The sequence below is a fragment of the Tauraco erythrolophus genome, chromosome 7, assembly GCF_009769465.1.
Source record: "Tauraco erythrolophus isolate bTauEry1 chromosome 7, bTauEry1.pri, whole genome shotgun sequence".
NCBI classification, from domain to species: Eukaryota; Metazoa; Chordata; class Aves; order Musophagiformes; family Musophagidae; genus Tauraco; species Tauraco erythrolophus.
This window is the reverse complement of record NC_141471.1, coordinates 46,126,618-46,149,438: the sequence shown is the minus strand read 5'-3', so window position 1 is coordinate 46,149,438 and position 22,821 is coordinate 46,126,618. Positions and strand designations below refer to the sequence as shown.

The window sequence follows — 22,821 nt, the reverse complement described above, 5'->3', positions numbered from 1 at the left end:
GTTTCCCAGTTGGAGCTGTGTGCAGTTAATCTCACTGATCTCAGTGCCACGTGACTAGAAACGCAAGGAACAGATTGACATCCGATGCACACTCTCCAACTCGTCGGATAGCCAAAAAAAAAAAAAGCGGGGGTGGGAGTGAGGAGGGGAGGTTCCCTTGCTTTTTTTCTAGCGCTCTTAATTCCTGCTGGAGCTTGTTTGCCGCGAGGTCGGTTCATGGCAGTAACAGAAGCAGCAGAGCTTATTTGGTAGCTCAGTGCTCTCAATGAGGTCAAGCTGGATCAAAGGGAAACCTCCTGTGGAAGCATCTACTGTAAGTTCTGATACTGCTTTTTCCACGCTCCCTCCAAATGAATCATAGCCTGTACAACTGAGCCAGGCTTTGGTGCTGTATGTCTCCCTGACTGATAATTTTGTATGAGGTGGTCAGGTTTTATGTAAATTAAACTTGTCAGTAAGGTGTCAGTTGGGTAATAATGCTCTGCATTTTGAGAGGAAAGGACTTATTGCTCTATCCTTTTATTTTCTGAGGGAGTAGGAAGAATAATGTGGTTTTGTCCTTTCAAAAAGCTGCAAGCTGTTGAGGTTACAGCTCACCCGATTCTGTTTTATGTAATCCACGTATTCTACTTTCTAAATAAAGTAGTTGTAAAGTGTCTTTCACATGTCCTTGGATTTCACCAAATAGCTATTCTTTTGGGAATAGCTACCTAAACGCTTATTTAATTAAGAAAAAAAAAAAAAAAAAAAGGAGAGAGAAAGAAAATACATTACTTGAATCTTGGAAACATCTGTAGTAAATAAATTTCAGAGACACTCTCCTTACACAAGCTGCTGTTCACCTGAGGGGTCTCTAATACGATCATTCAGAAATATTTCTTTGAAACCTAATTCTGAATATCAGCTGGCTTTAATGAAACTTTTCAGTTGCATAGACTTGCACAGTGAGATAAAAAATTTCTCATTTTATGTAATGAACTAGCTATTTCTGCAAAAATGCTATTTAGTGTAAAGGAATGCTAACTTTTGCAAGTAGTGTTGTCTCATTTACAGCATAGAAACCTTGGGGAATAATGAAATTCTGGGCAGTAAATTTTTCAGCTGTATAACCCGACTTTAAAAATACAAAAAAACTTACCTGAATATATATCTGGAAGGCTTGTAGAGTGGTTTCCATGGACTGAACAGAATAACTGCTACCTGTTTGGATTATTGTTAGTAATATATTGTAAACCCTGAGGGAAAATAAAGTATCACAAATTGTTATCCCTTTCTGCTGTAAAGTTCCTCTTGAAAAGAGACAGCATGATGTCTCTCTCTTGATGTAGTGTATCTGGAAACTGGACAGTATTTGCATTACTATGCTGTGAAGCAGTGTAATGATGCAAATGTCATAAAGACTCATGGCATCGCCTTACCTTCCAAAATCTAATATCCTTGTGTTTTTTCCAAAGGTGTGTAATTATAGTCGTCTTTTTATCTCCTTCAGTTAATAGTCTTGACTTTCTTAGGTATCTTATCTTGGAAGTTGGATAGAGCAAAGGAGAAAAATAGCGTGAAATCAGGTCACGCAACATCTCTGTGTGAAGTATGAGTATTTGCTGGAGAGATTTATGAAACAAACTCTTGAAGACTAATTTTCAACTTCATACTTCTCTTTAATAAATAGAAGACCTGTTACTTTAATATGCTGTCATTTTTGTCTGGCATCACTGCAATATAAATATGAGAAGATAATGTGTAAATTAGCATGTCATACTTACCACTCTTGCTCTGAGCATAGAATCAAAATTCTCTCTATGAACCCATCATGGGATTTTTTTTATTTTCAATTTGTATTTCTTCTTGGTTTTAACAGAGGCTGTCTTTGGTTCCGTTGAGAGAGCTCCATTTTTAAACATATATAGTGGAAAAAACCCATACTGTATCTTTTTGTCCAGATGGTGATGTTTCTTTTCATTTCAGCATTCAGCTTCTGAGTTGATCCTAGTTGAAGATGAAATGACAGACACTGAAGATAATGAAGAGGAGGATTTAGGAGTCATGGATGATCAACGTAGTGTAATTCTCCATCTCATCTCTCAGCTCAAACTTGGCATGGACCTTACCCGGGTACGAACATTATCTCTCTTTTATATTTGTTCATCCTTTTTTTTCCTTCTCATCCTTCTGTGTGTGTTGATGCACATGCATGTGATTCCTATGAGTGTGTTTTTCCCCTGTGGACAATAAGGTTTGCCTCCTCATGAAGATGTGGTTCTAGAGAGCTATGGAGTGCTGTCTCCTGCTAGGAAGGCTTTCACATGAAGTGACCACATCAGATTTTTCAGGAATCGGGGGACACAGTTGGAGGGGAAAGGGCAAGAAAAAGAAGAAAAAATAACCCCTGAAACTCTTCCCTTTTTTGCAAGTCTTTCAAAGCAACCATATGTTGTGTGTGTACCCTACCTGTATGTTAAGTCAGGGTGCACTGAGTGTTTGAGAAACAATACCGTCAATTTTATAGATGAAGGAAATACATACTCAAGTTACTGCTTTGTGGGTTGGATTCCATTTAATTACGTGGCAGCTTCAAACAAAACCATGATGGTAAAGAAATTAGTCTTCAATGTATCACTGTTCTTGTCCGTACTAAGGAGCTCATCAGGTTAACCTTCTGATCCTGAAACCAATATTGTTATGAGCTTATCCATACTGGTATGATTAGGGATGTTATGGTGTCTGAGAAATTTCCTGTAAGCCGTTATGAGTTTTGGAAATGAAGTAGATGTTCTGGAAGCAGGGAATGCCTCTTTTTGAATAGTCCTACGTTCTAGGGACTTCATAATCTTCTCATGGGACTTACTAATCAAGTGGATTTTTGTAAAGATATGGAATACCCTTTCCTACCACAGAGGGTTTCTACTTAAAAAAAAAAAAGCAAATGAAACTATAACCCAGTTCCTACAAATAAAAAGAGCTTAGTCTGACTTACTCCCTTGACTTACTCCCTTACTCGCTAAAAGTAGCTCTGCAGGAGATTCTTCTCGTGGGCATTTTGATATTCTGAAGAGTTCATCTGCTTTCCTTTTGGTCTTACATACTAATCAAAATCTATTTTTACTATCGCTTTCTTAGAAAATAAGGCTTTTGCAATATAGTCTTTTTTACTTTCTCTGGAGCAATTGATAGTATTTAAAAATACTTTTTAAAGACTGAGCGATCCCATGATCTGTTGCTAAGTATAGCTATTTAATAGCTGCACAGAAATTAATGTTTTGTTCTAAATAGAACAAAAATTCCATCATTTCATTTGGGAATAATTTATATCTGTCACTTCTTAGTATATCTGGGGTTACGTACAGTTCATTTTTGGTTTTGTTTTTCTTACATTCCTCAATTTTTCGTAACTCTTCCTCTTTTCTGTGTTCTTTTGATAAGGCTTTCTCAGTCCATAATGTTTAAACTAGACTAAGATTGCTTATCTGTCATTTTTGGGTCTTCAAAACATTTTGTCTTCAGTAACGAACAAGATTTTTCTTCCCTCGTTTGCAGTGTCATCTTTTTGTCATGGCAGAGGAGGCAAAAACCCCAAAGACACACAGTTAATGTAAATAAGAGAAATTGCTGAAAATTAGGGAAGTGTAGACACTGACAAGAGAAGTAGGAAGGTAAATATATATAACTACCTATTTCTTACATAGTGTCCTTAGAGCAGTTTTTAAGGATAGTGATTATCAGATCTATCGTGTGGAAGAATATTAGCATGCATGAATGTATGTATGTAGTACCCACAGTCTAAAAAGAAGAACAGGCATATGGCAGAGTTAGATCTCTCTCTAGTCTGTGTGATGCACGAATACACATATGATGGGTATTAATGAGACATGCCACATGTGCACATCACTTTGCTGACCATTTCGAGGATTAAAAAAAATAAACTGCAAGACAGCTGGCTGCCTTTTTATTAACTTTGCTTCCTGACACGAGGCCCTTAGGGCCACAGGCATGTGACAATAAAGCTTGGTTTGTTGGCTGCACCTCTTCTCGTTTTTTGTTATTTCTCTGAAAGTCAGGTTTCTGATAGCCTTGATGCTAGTCAGCTTCTGCTGGAAGTGGTTGTAGCACAGTAGTTGCTAATATCAGAGGATGGATTAAATGTTTCCATTTTCCTGTGCCTTCTTCCCTGGGGTTGTTTCTTTGGGTCATTTTGTGAGCTGTGGATTGTAATGTGATACATACATGAACAAACAGCTCTTCTGAGCCCTTGGTAGCTTTAGGTTGTGGATGCTTAATCATCACCTTCATGTACCATATCAGAGGAAGCAGCATCTTTTCCTTTTCCTACGGGATGCTTGCTTACGTTAGTGTTGGCCTTGCCTGCGCTGGCGTCAATTTCCCACAGTGATGATAGCCACGTTTAATGTTGCAGAGGCCCTTCACTTTTGAAATGTGTCATGCTGCTGTGCCTTTTAACGAGGAGTTAAACAGTAAAAGTCTACTGTGAATGAAAACAGCCGTAATGAAATATTAAATTATTTCTGGTTGAGAAACTGATAACTGCTGGCCTGGATAGGCACACCCTCCTTTGGGTTAAAAACTGGCTGGACGGCCGGGCCCAAAGAGTGGTGGTAAATGGGGCTAAATCCGGCTGGAGGCCGGTCACCAGTGGGGTTCCCCAGGGCTCAGTGCTGGGTCCAGTTCTGTTTAACATCTTTATCAATGACCTGGATGAGGGAATTGAATGTACCCTCAGTAAGTTTGCGGACGACACCAAGCTGGGAGGCTGTGTCGATCTGCTCGAGGGTAGGGAGGCCCTTCAGAGGGATTTGAACAGACTGGATCGTTGGGCTGAGGCCAATGGCATGAGCTTTAATAAGGCCAAGTGCAGAGTCCTTCACTTGGGGTATAAAACCCCAAGCATCGCTATAGGCTCGGGGAAGAGTGGCTGGAGAGCTGCCTGGCGGAGAAGGACCTGGGGGTGTTGGTTGACTACCGGCTTGATATGAGCCAGCAGTGTGCCCAGGTGGCCAAAAAGGCCAATGGGATACTGGCGTGTATCAAGAATAGTGTGACCAGCAGGAGCAGGGAAGTGATCCTGCCCCTGTACTCGGCACTGGTGAGGCCGCACCTGGAATATTGTGTCCAGTTTTGGGCCCCTCGCTTTAAGAGAGATATTGAGCTCCTGGAGCGAGTCCAAAGAAGGGCGACTAAACTGGTCAAGGGGCTGGAAAATAAAACTTATGAGGAGCGGCTGAGGGAGTTGGGGCTGTTTAGCCTGGAGAAGAGGAGGCTGAGGGGAGACCTGATTACGGCCTATAAATACTTGAGAAAAGATGGTGGGGAGGTGGGGGAAGGGCTCTTTACATTAGTGATGGGTGATAGAACAAGAGGAAATGGGTATAAGCTTAGTCAGGGGAGATTCAGGTTGGATGTTAGGAAGTATTTCTTCTCTGAAAGGGTTGTCAGCCACTGGAATAGGCTGCCCAGGGAGGTGGTTGAGTCCCCATCCCTGGATGTGTTTAAGAATAGGGTGGATGATCTACTTGAGGATATGGTTTAATGGGGATTAGGGATGGTTGGACTCGATGATCTCTAAGGTCTTTTCCAACCTAGAAATCTATGAATCTAAATATGCATGGAGATTTGGTAGAACAGGCTAGGTTCTGTGGTGGCCAAATAGACTTCAGTAGCTGCTAGAAAGAGTTGGGTGGGGGAGCATTTCGCAGCACTAGAACGTAGTGTGAAACTCATGCCTTGGGCTGGGCTAGGACTTGAAACCTCATTTAAAATTGTAATTGCTGGGAAAAGAATAAGTTTCTAAATTGTTGGTTCTGTGGATTTTTAAAAATGAAAAATAGCGCCAAAAATGACTGACAGCCTGGTAAATGTGTTGGCAAATGGCATCTAGTGGATTGAAATTAATGCTAACAATTCGTACAGATGGATGATCACTCCCCCGCATTCCCTGACCTTCCCTACGCAGTTAGTATGTGCTAAAAATAAAGGGCTGCCATTCTGTGTAAAGAGACTGCCAGTAATTCGGCAGAATATCATCTTGTTGTAAATTATCATTGTAGTATGTTCACAACGTCGTAAGTTTTTAATTTGTTTGTCAATATACTTTTACCTTGTAATTTTCAAATGTAAGTGGGACGAAAATAGCCTATTTTATTCCCACAGTGGCAGAGATGACAGTGGAAAGCTTTTGTACCTCTAAGAGAAGGACATCTCAACATGGGGTACCTTGGTCGGATTTCTGAAAAAAGTAGGGAGTGGTGCTGACGCCCATGTTTCACCTCACAGTAAATAGTAGGAGTGATAAATATCTCTGTCCTTAAGAAGTCATGCTCTTACTTTTCTCAGTTGCATTCAGATCTCATTAAGTATAGGTGAATTCAAACCTAGGAGGTTATGATCAAGCTTTGAACCAATATCCTCTTTTGAACCTTAATGAAAAGGGAAGAACGCCTGTTGAACTGCTTTGTTTTCACATGAAGCCTGAGAGGGAATAAGAACAGAGATTATTCTGACGTTTTAGAATGCAATCAGATTTTTTGCTTCAGACTTCGGCAACTTGGTATTTATTCTAGACAGATTCTTTTGTCCATTTGGTTCTCATGCTGACTTTTTCTCAGAGGAAAAAACTTACGCAGTTTTGGCTTTTTATGCAAATTCAAAAAAAGATAATTGTTGTAGTCCAAAACCAATATAAAGAACATAGGTCCTAAGTGTATTTCTCTGGACAGTGCATTCTGCTTGGCTGCAGAGGAGCTGAAAACCTCATTCCTTTGGAAACTAGAGTGCTAGCACAAGCCCAATGCTAGCCAGAAGAATGCCGTATGCTTCCAAATTTATTTATTTCTAATTTGCTTATTTCTGCAGAAATCAAGATAAGGCGAATTAAAAAAAAAGATTGCTATGTTTTGGGTTTTTTGATTATGTTAGTGTGTGGTGGTGTTGCATATCGTAACTTTCAGGTGGTGAGATTATTTTGTAAAAGGCAATGTTTCTTAGGCGTATTTTGTAATACTGGAGTTGGGTAAGCTTAAAAACTCAAATATTTTTCATATGTAGTTCTACCTTCTTTTGAGGAAACGGTTCAATTATTCCGTTTTGCAGTGGATCCTTTATTGCTACAATTAGGAATGTAATTTCCATTTTAGTTGGGCTTTTAAAGTAAGATCATTTGGGCTGGATTTCAAACTTAGATTTCAAATTGATTCTTGAAACTGAATAATAGGAGTCCCATGATTCGTAACATCTTACTTAGTGGCTGTGTTGGTGTAGCTCTGTTAAGTATGTAGCTGCAAAGCAGACAGCTAGTACTTGAGAGAGTAGATATGAGGACTATATGGTCACGTCAACAGAATGAAACCACAGCAGTCTTAACGTTGTACCATAAAATGTGCGTCATCAGAAGTACGGTCTGTAGTTTTCTTCTCCTCCATTTGGGCTAATAAAGGTCACTCTTTTAAAAGAGAGACACTGGGATATAACGAGATGCAGTGTGCTGTTTATTCAAATGAGTTTCTCTGCCCTTTCAAGTCTGTGCAGTGAACTCATGATAGTCAGTATTTCTAGACAGCAGTAGTGGGTTTTTTTCTCTCTGTTTTGCTGTCGGTTTCCCCTTGGATAACCTGATCATTGTACAATTTATATTAAAATGAGATCCTGTATTGAGGGTCAGTAATGCTGCACTGCATTTTTTTAAGATTATATCAGATAATGAATGTTTGGTCAGAATGAGAACGTTGCAAGTAAGATGGAATTGCTTAAAGAGCCAAAAATACCCTAAGAAAATCTACTACCCTTCCTCTTTGCCTTCCGAAGTTTTAGATTTCACTTTTAAAAACCAATCTCCTCAGCCCCTTGCTATCACACGGCCACAGGGACTGCAGGCTGTCTTTAGCACTCAGTAGTTTGCCACGCAGAGTGTAAAATTAAGGCCCCGCGTCTTTTGAGGCCTCATTAGGTTGGTAACAGAGATCATGTAGAGTCCTCAAGGCTTATAGAGTAGATTCAGAGGGCTATTACAGATGGAACTTTGCTTGATTTATATCTCAACTTGTAAAAATTATTAGCCTATAAAAGACTGTAAGTGTGTAAATAACAGACAGAAGGAGAGAGAATGAGTACGTATGTGACCAAACGGAATAGGGATCTGTTTTTTTGCAGTCATGGTGTGTTGACTTACTTTGTAGCTGTGTTTGAGCCGTTGTGACTGGAATTTTTTTTCATGTTTACAAGTTTTCTTTGAAAAGAGCTAAACGGTGAATAAAAGTTTGGGAGCTTCTATTTCATCATCCATGGGATCCAAAAGGACTGAACTGTGCTTTGGTCCCGCTTAGAATAGCAAGCTGGGGTGGCAGGGGGGAAAGCGAAAGTGTTTGTGTTTGAATGGTGGCTCTCTGCCTGCAATAAATAACCCACGCTTTTGGGAAAGGGAAGAAGTAAACACAAGGAAGAATTAAAAAGGAAAGCAGAAGAACTGCTTTATAGAGGACAGCTGTTGTTGTGCATCTGGCATCACTGAGCCACTTTGACTCTAGACGATTTTGTGTGTGCCAGAAGCTCTTTGTGGGTCATGCAGGAGTGACCTTTGAGCTCCCCTGGATTGGTCCTGCACAAGGTGTGGAGCATGGGGGAGAAGGAAGGGGGAGAAATAAATTACTTTAGGTCCTGTATCCTGTGTCTGTCTTGCAGTGCACTCCAGGGTGCTTCATTGAAAGCTTTTAATGAAGTGTTATTCCGAAGTGAGTGACTTTGGCAACATCTGTGTTGCTAGATGAGCCACTCGAGGCGGCATCCAAATCACTCAGGACTGGCTCCCTCCAGCGCAGACTGCCTAGTGCTCAGTCCCAGATTTTTTCTGGCCCCTCTGGAGCCTCTCTAGTCCCAGGATGTTAATCTAACAGTTTTGTGCAGTTTTTGTTTGTTTCAGCTTGTCTAAAATCAGGTGAAGGCATGCAGAGGCCCACCACAGTAGTATGGTACGATCTCAAACCAAGGGGACGTGCTATGTGCCTGGGGGTGACAGGAGGGTGTAGGGGTGGCAAGGGATTTGACCTGGGAGGTGGGAAGGAACATGACACGTGATGACTGTGTAGGGCAGAGGGAGTCAAATGGGGAGCGCTTTCTTGCTTGTAACCTCTTGAGAATGGTCCTTAGCATGGTTTTATCCTTGGAAACACACCTGAGATTTGGGTTTCGATTGGATCTAGTTGACTTGGTTTATTAGAGGCTGGAAGGGACCTAATAAATGTGCAGTTGGTGGTCAAGGGCCCAGGAGTGAAACTGGGAGCCCAGATGTTTGGCTGAATGGGTAGATGTACCCCCTTACACTCTCCACCACTATCAGGTTGTGATGTGTACGTTTATATGAAATACTCATCTTCTAGAGGTTTGACATGGTATGCCCTGCCCTTTTTGGAGGGTTAAGATTAGTTGGGTTTGTTGATGTTTGATGTAATTAATTTACATCAAAGTATGTTTTAATGTCCTGTAAACAAGGAGAACAATGGTTGGTCTGTTAACTGAGAGGAGAGGAAAAGGCAGATTTCCATGTGAGGGAACAGCCCATCCCTGTTGTGTGAGCTGCCGTTGAGAATCACAAGGAAATGAGAAGCAGCCTGCACGGCTATCAAGGCCACTGCTTTTTCCTTTGCTCATTATTTACTTGCTTGTTATTTACACTGCAAAGAAAATTAAATTGCTGTAGCAGAGGGGAGGAAAATTCACTGTCCCAGAACTTGGCAGGGCCAGAATTGCAGCTGTCTTAACTGTTCTCCCCTCTCTTCCCTCCCAGTAGTATGATCACGGGGAAATCATATCTGCCTTTGTCTGCTTTGCATACAGGTAGTGCTTCCAACATTTATTTTGGAGAAAAGATCCCTGCTGGAGATGTATGCAAATTTCATGGCCCATCCAGACCTGTTTTTGTCAATTGCAGCTGGAGCCACTCCCGAGGAAAGAATTATCTGCTTTGTGGAGTATTATCTAACAGCTTTTCACGAAGGCCGAAAGGGAGCGGTTGCCAAGAAGCCCTATAACCCTATAATTGGTGAAACGTTTCATTGCTCATGGGATGTGCCTAAAGATAAAGTGAAAGCATTCAGAACTAATGGTGCCTCCACGGTTTCTAAGGACCCAGCCAAGGAGTTTGGCCAGGACCAGTCCACGTGCTACAAGCTGAGGTTTGTAGCAGAACAAGTATCCCATCATCCACCGGTGTCTTGCTTTTACTGTGAGTGCAAAGAGAAGAAAATGTGTGTGAACGCTCACGTATGGACCAAAAGCAAGTTTATGGGCATGTCAATAGGTGTTTCTATGGTAGGTGAAGGTAAGAAATGTGCTTTTATTTTGTTTTTGAGCTAATGTTGTGGGTGTCAACAGAAATCCAGATGTTTTCCTGCTTGCTCTCCCTCTAACCTTTCATTTGAACCTTGTGGCTTTTTGCTTTTGTGAAGTTTGGAATTAAAACTGTAGGGTTCCTGTAACCTTTTCTGTCCAGACAGAATGTGAGACACACATTACATATATGAATATGTGCTTATATTTATGAAAGTCAGTTGACATATGACGGTACTTCAGGTATAATTAGGTTGCAGTAGCAAATGGCTACTGATGGCATCTTCTGTAAGAATGTTTTTATTTGTCTTGCTCACTTTTGAAGTAATATGCAATTCGTTATGGGACAGTTTTACAACTGGAACAAAACAATAGGAAAAAACATGTTTTTACTTAGGCCTAACATTCTTTTTTTCATAGTTTCTGCGAAAAATCATAGTTTCTGTAGTGTTTACAAAGTTAGTGTATTATCTCAAGGTTTCTAGCAAGTCATGTATAAATGAGATATAAATCATGATGTGCCGTATCATACATATACAGTCTGTTTTGTGCTAAGTCATTGCTTAACATGAATTCAGAAATACAGGGAATCATGACAAATTTCTTAATGGATGATCTGGACTAAGAAACACACCTGCACCAGTGTTGTTACTGACTGCTAATGCATTGGCTCAATGTTTTTAAGCAATTTAGTCTGTCTCTTTTGCCATTTGAGGGTAATTTCCTGTGTATGGTTTTTAGTGTTTTGTCTTAACTAGTTTTTAGACTGTAGTCTCAGAAGTACCAGGACAACTTACAGTAAATGCTTCTTTTTGTCATCATTATGTTAAACAGTATGATATTAAAGGCAGTAAAAATGTAGAGTGGGAAATGAAGTGATTTGGTTTTGCTTATTAATAACAACAAAACAATTATGGTGAAAACATACAGATACGTTCTGCTATTTCTGCTAGCTAGAACTAAAGAACAAACTCAAACAGTACAAAGGGCTACAGTAGCTTCTTTCCTGGTGGCAATATATTCCCTTTTTTGTAGGAGAGCCATGAAACTTCCTTACCACTGGATTTGATATTGCCTTGATAGTTAAAGTTTACAACAGCACTGCTGTTTCCTTCTTCCTCTGATTTAGGTGTGTGTTTTTAATACAAAGTTAAGGAACTTGGGAAGGGAGCGTCAGAAGGCAAATTGGTCCTTCTGTCTGTCTCCTGACTGTACTACTGCCAGCCTGAGGCATTGGTTTCACTGGCTGCATTTTTCTGGTACATACTCATTTCTAGTACTCTTTTTCTCAGTGAAGGAAGCTATTTAATGGAAATAAAATTAAACACAAAGTCACTTATGATTATGTAGGAGTAGGGAAATTTCTTTTTCTTGCTGCTAGCGCACACAGTTCCCTGGGATTGGAGGGGTGTCTACTGTGGTGATTATTTAAGACTTCAAAGTCCTGATGTGTCCCAGTTTTGAGAGAGAAAGGGTCTAGGAATTAACCACTTCCCTCCCCCAAGGGAGCGTTAGAGAGCCCCAGTTACTGTTCTGGGTAATTCAGCGGTAGGGAGTGCCATCTTTTCTAGTTCAGATGTTTATCAGAACAATTTTTTTGACCTGTAACTTAGTTGTGACCTTAGCGTTGAATACAAACAACTGTTTGAAACTTTATTCTCTGCTAAATAGTTTTGTGTGTGGCCTTCAAACAATTCAATGAAGCTTCTTGTACTGCAGTTGGCTATTTACAGAAATAAAATAATACTGAATTTTTGAACCTCTATTCTGTAAGGAATATGCTGGTAATGTTTCTGTGGTGCTTTTGAAGCGTTTTTTTAACTTGTCACAATGTCCTTAGATGTATAGAGCATTTCTATGCTTTGTTGTTGGAAGCAGCAGTGGAAGTGCTGAAGTAGGAAGCCATGGAAGTACAAAGGCTTCTATAAGAATTTATAAGAATTAGGGGATTTGGGAACAGTATTGCCCTGTTGTACAAAGGGTACAGCTCAATATCTTAGTTGTACAATTGTTAGTATATGTTACACCTCAGAGTGACTGAGATTTTTTTCTGCCTATGATTTTTGTTTGTTGCTTCAAACTATCAGCTGCAGAGATGCAGAACCAGTAGGAAGGCACTGCTGGAAAGCTGTGTGAGAAGCTGTTTTATATGCCAGCCTTTCTTCTGTGGTTATGAGGGATCTAAATCTGGCTTGCTAATGAAATGTCTCAACTCTTTCTTCACTATATAACAAAACCCCATTCTTCAGAGTAGTCAGCATTGAGATGCCTCCTGAGAAAGCTACATTGAATAGAGGAGAGGGTTGTTTTGCATAAAAGAATTCATGTTGCATGCTCAGTCCCTAATTCTGGTTAATATTAATTATGTACTAATGAGAGAGTGAGGGATAGGAAGAGAATGTAATGAATAGAATCATATTAAGATTTAAATTAGCAAGGGATGGGAGAGTCAATGTAAATATTTAATGTTTTTACATGATCCAAAGAATTTTCAAACAGATACTGGCTGTAGGATAAGGATATTTTAGTGGGAGAGGCTGTGGTGAGCACACATCAGTGTAGGCTGTGTGTATTCCTTTTCTCCTTTTGGGTTTTGTTCCAAAGCAGCAAAACCCAACAAAAAAATGTCACCTTTGATTCACCGGTTAATTTTGCTGAGATCATAAAGTACGTTTAAGTGGGTTGCTCTGTATTGTCAAGTGGCTAGTTATGTCTTGTATTTTCACTCCTGCTGTTTTAAATGTTTTAAAAACTAGTGAGGTATAGACTTCCAAAAACTTATTTTAAAATAATCGACATTAACCTTGGAAAGATTTGATAAGTAGGAACAAGGTTCAGTGCTCTTTCCAGGGTAAATCTAAATAAAAGCAATGAATGTTTTCTCTCTTGTTTTTTTTTTTTTTTTTTTTTTTAATTTTATTTTCTTTTTTTGTTCAAATATATGTATGTTTTTATAGATACAGGTCTATAATTTCTATTCCTGAGGCATTAGCGACTTTTTAATTTACCAGTCCCAAAGATTGACTGCTCCCTGCAACTAGATCTACCAAAACATTTCCCTAGTGCTACTTTTTATATTAATATTTTTTCACCCACTGGTTTCAGAACAGATTCCGTATGGCATGGCACTCATTAATTAATTTAGCAAATGGCTCCAGTCTTTGGAAAATGAGCAGTGCAGCGCAGCTCACTGGAACGTTTATGAGACGATAAGAGCCCAGTTCTGGCATCTCACATTTTCCCATGTGAGCCTGCGTGGCTGGTGATGCACTACACCCGTGCGGGGTTCATCCCGTACATAACTTACTCCTGTTTGTGCAGTGTGAGGACTAATGCAGACAGAGTGAAGAGCCTGTTAAATTAGGAAACTGCCCTAGGCCGTTTGTGTCCCACGTACCATTTGTTGTTCAGATTGATCTCCATGCAATCAGTGGGAAGCATTAAATTTCACATGCCTCTCCTGTAGCTGAGTGATCCGGAGCCTCCTCCGGGTATTTCGTCAATGTGCGTTACTGGAAAATTAATTCACAAAGCTGCAGCATCAGTGAGGGACATGTAACAGTCCAGCAGGGAAAATTATATGCCGCAAACATCACTTCCTTTAACGCCGGCTGAGGAGTCGTGGAAAGGAGCATGACTCTGAATATGTTGCTTTACTCAAAAGCAGGAGTAAATGGTGTTGAGGACGTTTCAAGGGGGAATTTAAAAATTCCACACTTGTTTATAAAAAATTCACCCTTCTCTGTGGGATTTTTTTTCTAATAAGCTACATTGCTAAATCAACTCTTTTCCCAGAGTATTTATCTGGTGCATTCTTCCATGCATAACAGCTGCCTATAAATACTTAAGGTTTTTTTTAAAGGAATTTGCAGTTTCTGAAACAATTCTTTGATGTGAGAGCAGGAAACGTTACTGAAAATGGGAGAATCTTCTGCAACTTTTCATGTATATTTCCTTATAGCCATTTTTAAACTAAAAAATGAAGAATTTCTTACAGTGGGAAAGAAAGGAAGAAAAATAGCCTATATGTTTTCCAGCAGATATTTTTAAAGATCAGTCACAATGTAATGATACTTCTAAGCAGATGTTAAGAGTACAAAACACTTTTAAAAATAACTGTTAGATTTTAGTTTTTCTGCCTTTGATTTCTCAAGATTTAAACTCGGCAGGGTAGGGCATGAATTCAAGTTGTGGTAACCATTACAAATGTTGACTCTCAGTGTCATTTTGTCTTCCTCTTCCCAGAGAGCACACTGGTCTCAGTTCAGACATGGTGATGTAGCTGCAGGCTTCATAGTGCTTCAGTTAAATGAGGACTTCACAAATAATGGAATGCAAAACTCAGTCACGTTAACACGAAAAGTAGTGTCAAGTTGTGGATATTTCAGATCTTCTCTTTATTATTTTTCAGATTCTAATTATTGAGTTGGAGTCATATTTCAAGTGAGATAGCACTTCATTAAAAATGTATTTATTCAGGTGTTTAAGGAACTCAAAAAATATGCTACTAAGTGCTAAAAATACTGCCAAGAGACCTGGCTTCAGTTTTTAATATCTAACCGGCTGTGGTGGTTAAATATTTACATTGAAGGTCACTGCTGTTATTTGCTGTTTACTTTTCGGTGTGCTTGGCAGCATTCATTAGAGCTCTGCCTCCCTCCCACTCGAGCATGGAGGAAAAAAGCTATCGATCCTGTCAGAGAGACATAAGCAAACCTACACTAACTCAGCAGGAAATTGTGTTTATCATGGCAGTTTCCTCTCATGTGGGGATATGCAGTGATGGTCAGAGGAGGATGAATGGGCCCGGGAGAGTAGGAGGCTCTGGAGAAGCTCACATGAAGGTGTGGTTCATAAATACAGTGAGGTTCTCCCTCAGCAGTGAGCACCACACCTACCCACCTTGCTGGTATTCGACATGTTGTCTTTTGAAAAAAAAAAAAAAATCAAACACAAAAACCTCACAACAACAAAGCTCCCCAAAACTGTCATGTTGGAAGCTGATGCTTCCAGGCGGACTGTGCTTTTTGACTGCGTGAGGATTATATCTGTGCTTGGACCATTAAGACTGGGGAAATGTGACCTTATGGGTAGCACCACAGGCTGTTTCCCGCAGCTGGTTGCTGTTACGTGTCTGTTGCCTGTGACTGTAATGAAGAAGGTGGAAAATAAATGGGAAGAGGAGGAGAAAGGAAAGCTGACAGTCTTGGGTCTGAAACCTGTTGTAGTTCTCTATGTGGAAAATGCTTAACTGCAGACTGTTTGGTTTCCTTTCTGCATTTGATCAGTACCCATGAGCTGATTTTCATCGTTTTTGAACATCATCATCTAGTTAAAAGGCTTCTTGATAGTTCTTTTTTAATTCAATGATGTTATAGCATCCATTTAATGAGTTTGATAAGCAGAGTTGTCTTTTTGAGTAGAAGTTCTTCCTGGCTCTGTGTCACAGTGAGTTGGATAGTTGAGCCTTCCTGCAATGTGTTAGGTGTGGTTTTTGTACCTGCAGATGTGGAGCTGAGGAAGCTTGAGGCAAAATGTGTGTGGGTGTGTTCTAGCTATGTCCTGGCTGCTCCCTGCTGATGAGGGTTCAGCCCATGACACGAGCAACTCGTGACTTGCTGAGGCAAAATGGTTAAAGGTCCTTTTAAGATCCTGCTCTTCTATGTTTGTGCTTTTGCACTCTGCAGCTCGTTTGTGTCAGACTTGCCAGGCGAGTAGAACATTGGCTGCGTCTTTGCTGGCAGGCTGAGGTTGCAGAAATCCTGAGAACAACTGCATAAAACTCTTCTGGTTTGGAAAAGGTGTTTTCTTGTGGCACAGTTTCAGAAGGCAGAAGTGACAAGCTGCAGAGCTTCCTGTGTGTGCCTTTAGTTCTATTAATTGGAGCAAATAATTAAGATGGTGATTCTGATAGAGATCTGTGCTTTTAAATTCTGAATGTTATGTAGGATTGTGTTTTCATCCAGTGTTAAGGGCATATTTTTATGTTGGCAGTAGTAGTGCCTTAGTGCTTTTTCATTATTACATGTCAGATCACTTTGCAAAATTAGTGTCGTTATTCCCTTAAACAGATAGACAAACTAATCAATACCACTACCAATGTGTTCTGTCTGCCCCAGGGTGAAGGCAAATTGGCTCAAGCTCATCTTGTTTCTAAACAGATGCTATTACTATGTCAAGTTAATTTTCCTGATTTTTTTTTTTCAAATATTTCTGCATTGTAAGTGCTTCCTGTGGTGGGTTATTTTCAATACCTGTTGTGAAAAATTATTTTCAAAGCTGTAATTTTTGCCTTTAGGTGGTTATTAAATGGGACACAAAAGAGTGTAAAACTCTAATCTGTCTACTACAGATACATGGCATGTTCTAATTCTGTGTGCAAGGTTTAAGGATCTCTTTATGGTCTTATGTCCTGTTGTTTGTCATCCTGAAGACCAAACTACAGCTATGGTTGGGATAGAGCTGTATCCTTAACCCCAGGGGAAGCTAAGATCTGATCAGACCTGCAACTTTCTTTGTAGTTCCAAATAATCTTGAAAAATTACTGCTGCTGTGTGGTGTTACTTTTAGTTGCAACCCCATAATGCTGAGTGTGGATGAACCTTTTCAGAATGAAAAATTGGCCCCTCGTTGGTTATGCAAGACTTTTGCAAAGGCTATATGGGAAACTAGGCATTTGGAATTGAAGGAGCAAACTTCTAGGAAATTTCTGGATGACTTCCTTAAGCATGTTTCCTAGCGGTACCCACAGACCTAGAGAGCCTTTCGCTCCCACCAGTGAATGCATCAGTAAGAAATTAGTGGAGAGGACCCAGTTGTGTCTGATTGAATGGCCAACTGAAGCATCCTTTGACCATGCCCATATTTTTTCTGGAGAGAGATTACGATACGACACTGAGTGAGCATCTGAATATTCAATATGGCTTTTTGCAAGCAAGTGTTGTTTCTTTTTCTGGCTTTAACAGTTTACTGCTTGTCAATAACACAAAATAAGTAATCCAGTCAGATTTTCTGATAAGCCACTTGGCACCAGTAAGGACCCCAGGGTGCACATTCAAATTGTGTGCTTTTGAAAACGTTTGTTTGCAGAGATTTGTTCCAGAGGGCAGACTTTTTTTCTTATCAGACAGGACCCTCCTTCAAGGCGAGTTGCGCGTTGTGCTGTCTGTGGAAGTCCATTTGGATGACAGTAGTTGGTCAGTGACTGTCAGGTCTTAGCAGTGAACTTTTATCATTTCACTTTCAACCTTCTTCCTATGTAGGTGTCCTTTACCTGATGGAACATGAAGAAGAGTATGTTTTCACCCTGCCTAGTGCCTATGCTCGCTCAATACTTACCATCCCATGGGTGGAGCTTGGAGGGAAAGTCAACATAAATTGTGCCAGAACGGGCTATTCTGCTACCGTCACATTCCATACCAAGCCGTTCTATGGAGGGAAGGTCCACAGGTATGGGAATTACTGTCTTATTCTTGTTTACCTGCTATTGGATTTCAATGGAAAGACCCTTGGGCATCTGTTTGGTTCTTCTGTTGGAGTATTTTATAGACAGATACCTGAATTTCTTTTCCTATTAGTGTCTGAGATGACTTTGAGCTTTAGAGCACAGTTTATTGTAGTTACCCGTTTTGGATTGTTTAACTGAATCGGAGGTATTTCTCTCATTACACAAAAGAGAGTGTATTCTTCCAGGTGTTGTTGCTTGTAAAAATTGCTATAAGTGCAGGATCAGAAAAATGTATGTTGAAAAGGCAATATTTCTGCTACACCAGCAGCTGCTTCTATGTGAGTCTTGTAGATGAACTGGTGGTCTAGGTGGAGCCCCTGTAGGGAGGAGAGAAGCGAAAGCAATAGCTCCCTATTGGAGACTGCCACTTCTGCACTGAAATTTCAGGCGATGAAAATATTATTGATGTGTCTTTGATACCCCTTTATTAAGGGTGTGAAAAGCCACTATGCAATATAGCTTCCTGTCTTACTTCTGTGCCCAAGTTGATGATGCAATATTAACGTACACAGACTCCTTTCTTGTCTGTAGCAGTGTCTGTGACAAGGCTGTGTTGCCTGTTGGGGTGGTGCATTTTGGAATAATTACCTCTGTTTTGTTTTGTTCCAGTTGGTCTAATTATTCTTCCATATGTGTGTCAACCATTTCAGTATCGTGTTCAGGCAACTACCAACGTGCGCTGTTTTCACAGGGTTTTTTCTAAAAGGTGTAGATTAGTAATTGGTGCCATCAGGGTGAGTGGATATTGAGGAAGGCTGTGCTGTATTAGTTTAATTAGTTAAAAACTTGACTTTACAGGTTACTTGATGTGGCTTGCCAAAACGCGTGTGTGCATGTTCGTAGAGAGAGACAGACACACACAAAAATTCACCCTGCATTTTGTTTTCCCAGTTCTACCTGTCTATTTTGCTCACTCTCAGACCAGCTCGTGGACCACTGAGGTAGCTTTAATCATTGCCTCTCAGCAGCTGACAAGTAAACTTGTAGAGCTAAAGAAGAAAATAAAGGCACCTGAAGTCTTTGACATAGGTACTGGGCAGCATTATGTTCAGGTGCAAGAACAACATGTACTGAAAACGTTAACATGAGTGTTGGGTTGTTTCTCAGGCTGATGAGGTAACCAGTTCTGGGTGAGAGCCGAGTATCAGAGCGTTAATTTGGGTTACCACTGGGTTTTGGGAGAATGTCGTCTAAAAGCTATCGCTGTGTTAGCACAGCTTTCTTGGGTTGAGTCTTTCTTTTTGGAGACAGCATCACTACTTGCTTGAAAAATTACTTTGTAGACGTAGAAAGCTGCTCGTAGCCTTAGCAGCAGTAGTGTTTTTGTATGCTGATAATAAATGGTACCAGTTATTTCTGTGGTCTTTTCTTCTTCCCTCTTGAATTAGGGTTACAGCTGAAGTGAAACACAATCCCACTAACACCATTGTGTGCAAGGCACAGGGAGAATGGAATGGTACACTGGAATTTACTTACAGCAACGGAGAAACCAAAGTGATCGACACAAACAAACTGCCTGTTATCAGGAAAAAGATTAGGCCGGTAGCAAAACAAGGCCCGCTGGAATCAAGGTAAGGGCAGAGGCATTACGGTGTTCTGCTTTTGAACCTCAGGTGGGAACAGAACAGGGAAGCCAACTGCCATTATAAATGGTGTGGTTCACTTGGTTCTCTTCCTACAGCTCATTAATCTAGGCATAAATAGCTGAGGCTGTGAGTTGGTTCTTTGGAACATAAATTACATTATAGTGACATAGACATCAGTTTTGTAGAGGCAGAAAACGCTTGTGTGCATTTTAATGAGCATTTGGAAAATGGTAGTGCAGTGTTTTCACCTACTTTTTTGAGTGATTGTAACATGGTTGTCAAATCAATTTGCAAGTAATGTTGAATCTTGTAATTTGCACTGGAATTTCATGTTTTATATATTTTATATGTAAAACATGGTGCAATGTGAGCTATAAATACACACACAGACACATGGTTTTAAGGCTCTCAGCACCCACATCACATGCCTGATTCTGACTAGGTACATTAGAAAAAAAACTTGTTCTGTTATTCACTGTCAATAACTGCTGATGCTTATCTTTAGAAAAAAATCAATATTTCTATTGAATTTAGGAACATTTTGTAAGAGGATTTAAAAACGTGAGTTAAGCTTCATTTTATTATCTGCAAATATGTTCTCTTTATTGTACAAAGATGTGTCTTGAGTCATTGTGCAGGGTCAGATACCGTTTTTCTACTGTATAGACATGCTTGTTTATCACAAACTCATTTTTCCCCTGTAGTTCAGGAACAGAAAGGTTAGAGTAAATAAGGAAACCAGTAGCTCTGCAGTGTATTTGTTGTATTTTTTGGACACTGGTAAACACGTTACAGCTATCCAGTGTTTCTGCAGGATATGCAGTTTATCAGATTGTAAACAGAAACTCATTTAAACACCCCTGGAAATATGGGAAAGCTTCAGTCGGTTTCTTCTCACTATTTTTCTGGGTAAAGTTTCTGTTAGGCTAATGCAGTGTGAGAAGGCGCTACCTCTGAATGCAGTCAGTTATATGAAAAACGAGTTTGGCTGAATATTGATAATTATTGTTAACTGGGAATATGGAGCACAAGCCTAGAAGGGCTCCCTAGAGTAAACTCCTCTGTTAGTAACTTCATGAGAATAGGCAGTGTCCCGATTTACTGTACTCCTGCCTTTTGGCTAACATTCCCTTATAATTCAAAAATGTAATTGCAAATAAACATGGAGGTGGAGCATCAATGAAGAATATGAACAAGAAATAATTAAAAAAATCCATCTGCTTTGAGAAAAAAGCTCAGGTGTGAATATGAACAAAATATGAACAAAAGCTATGGAGAAAGTTAACTTGCATGGCAAAATACTGGGAGTTGAGCAAATCTGAAAAATCTGGTCCATAGGTGCAATGAATATCCTAGTAAAGTGATGGTTCGCAAGCCATGTGACTTGCAAAAATGGCACGGAGAACGTGGCATCGGTCTGCCTCTCTCCGTCCTGGTGTCCAGCCAGGCCGTCAGCTGCGGCACAGGCGTTCTCACTCTCCGTGTGTGCTCCTCCTCCGTCACACAGGCACCTTTGGCAACACGTCACCAGTTCTCTGAAAGAAGGTAATATTGATGCAGCGACCGAGCACAAGCACCGCCTCGAAGAGAGACAGCGAGCGGAGGAGAGGCAACGCCTGGCTCTTACGACGCCATGGAAACCAAAATATTTCGCCAAAGAGGTACGTTCATGCAGGACCCAATAGCATCTTCCTGCAAACGGGGTGGAGGGGGGTGCTTGCCTGTGTTTTTTACCATGGGCTAGTGTTGTTCTAGGGCCGTGATTTATTTATTTTTTTTTACATTCTATGCCAGAGTTTGAGTCTTAAAGAGCAGCAATTAATTGTTCCATGTCTCTTTTGTAAACTTGCTCGCTTTCCTTCAGTTAGATTTATTTCAACCTGAATTTTTGGTACCTAATGTTAGCCACCTAAAGCTGTGGTTTTTACCTTAAAATCCACGCCTTAACGTACAAGCGCTGTGTACTCACATCCTCTGCTAGTCTTGATCTCAGCTACTAAAATGAATGTGCTCCAGGGATATTGGTCCAATAAGCATGGACATTGTAAACACAGTCTTGGGTTTCATCTGCTTGGAACGAAGCTGATTTTACCAAGTTTGTCTTTGCTCTTTCTTAGAGGAATGGGGGAAGGGAAGTAAGACCGACTGAGGGGATTGTTAGATGACGTATCGTTAAGTTAGCCGTTGTGTGCAGCTATTTAAACCAGCAGCTTATCTGTTTGTCTTCCCATTGCTTCTCTTCCCCCTTGTAATTTTTTCCCAGATTACCTGTAAATTCATTAAGCGTGGAATTTTCAGATGACAGGGATGGTTTCTTGTGTTGATTGGTATTATGTTAGCTTTTCTGTGGACATACACAGATCCAGGATGTATAAATCTCTCCCTAATTTTCTTGCAGGGTGATGGCTGGCTATACTTGAATCCTCTCTGGAAGACCCATTGACGGGATTAGAGCAGTTGCCTCGTAACTTTCCCTTAAAGGCATTAGAATGACACAGTATGTAACTTCAAGATGTCATTGAATAGGTCCTGTTACCAGAAGATAGAAACGAGAAGCTATATGCTGTGAATGATGCATCTCAAAATAACCACAAGCTCCAGTTGATTCAGGAGCCATTTTGTGTGTATGGATACACAAACACACACGCACACGTCCATGTATACACACATATATACACACAGGGTGTATGTGTTTGCGTGTGTATTATTTACACTACATGTAAACAAGTACAAACACTAACAGTGATTTAAAGACCTTTTCCTCTAAGTGTTAGGGCGTAGAACTCCATCGGGACTCAGCTGGGGTTCCCCAAGTTGTGTGCTTGCAGGATCAGGCCCTATGCTAGTATTTAAGAAAATACTTTTTTATTAGTACCGGTTAAGGTTTTTCTATTTTTCACTTTTGCCAAAAATGTTTTGCACTTAAAATGTGACGTGTCACTTAATGGCAGTCTTCTGTCTAAACAGTCATTGAGTAACTCACTTTGACATAAGAATGATACACTGACAGCGCGCACGCTCGCTCGCCAGGATGCTGATGTAAGAGCATGTTTCCTGTCACTTAGGAGTGTGAATTTTTTGCCATCTTATAAGTAGCAATACCTTCTCAAGAACGTTGTTCGCGCTAACCCGTTGTGTCCTCGCTGTTTTCTTTGTTGGTACCTCAGCAGTTTAGTAGCTCTCTGGTCACCAGTGAGCCACCTGGTCATTTTGATCTTGCCATGTAACGTTCTCTGGCTACTGTCACGCCAGTGCTTTTGGGTTTCGTGTTCTGCTGAATCCCTTCTGGCAGATGTGGCTGTGGTGGGTGTCCCAGCTCGCTCTTGCCCCAGCTTTCCACCCCACATCAGAGGTGTAGCACGCCGTCAGCTGTGCCGAGGCACCCCTTCGCAGCCTTGC

At 40.5% G+C, this 22,821-nt stretch overlaps 1 protein-coding gene across 4 annotated transcripts in view; it reads left to right on the top strand.

Moving 5' to 3' along the window:
* The window catches only part of OSBPL10 (oxysterol binding protein like 10), a 112,902-nt gene extending 91,037 nt beyond the window's left edge, over positions 1-21,865 (top strand). For all 4 annotated transcript variants that reach the window (XM_086614663.1, XM_086614661.1, XM_086614662.1 and 1 more), the window contains 6 exons: positions 1,966-2,112; positions 9,838-10,321; positions 17,592-17,778; positions 19,225-19,407; positions 20,930-21,083; positions 21,821-21,865. In XM_086614663.1, the coding sequence (XP_086470789.1) occupies positions 1,966-2,112; positions 9,838-10,321; positions 17,592-17,778; positions 19,225-19,407; positions 20,930-21,083; positions 21,821-21,865 (1,200 nt within the window). The remainder of the gene's footprint in view (positions 1-1,965; positions 2,113-9,837; positions 10,322-17,591; positions 17,779-19,224; positions 19,408-20,929; positions 21,084-21,820) is intronic.
* Positions 21,866-22,821: the final 956 nt, after the last annotated feature.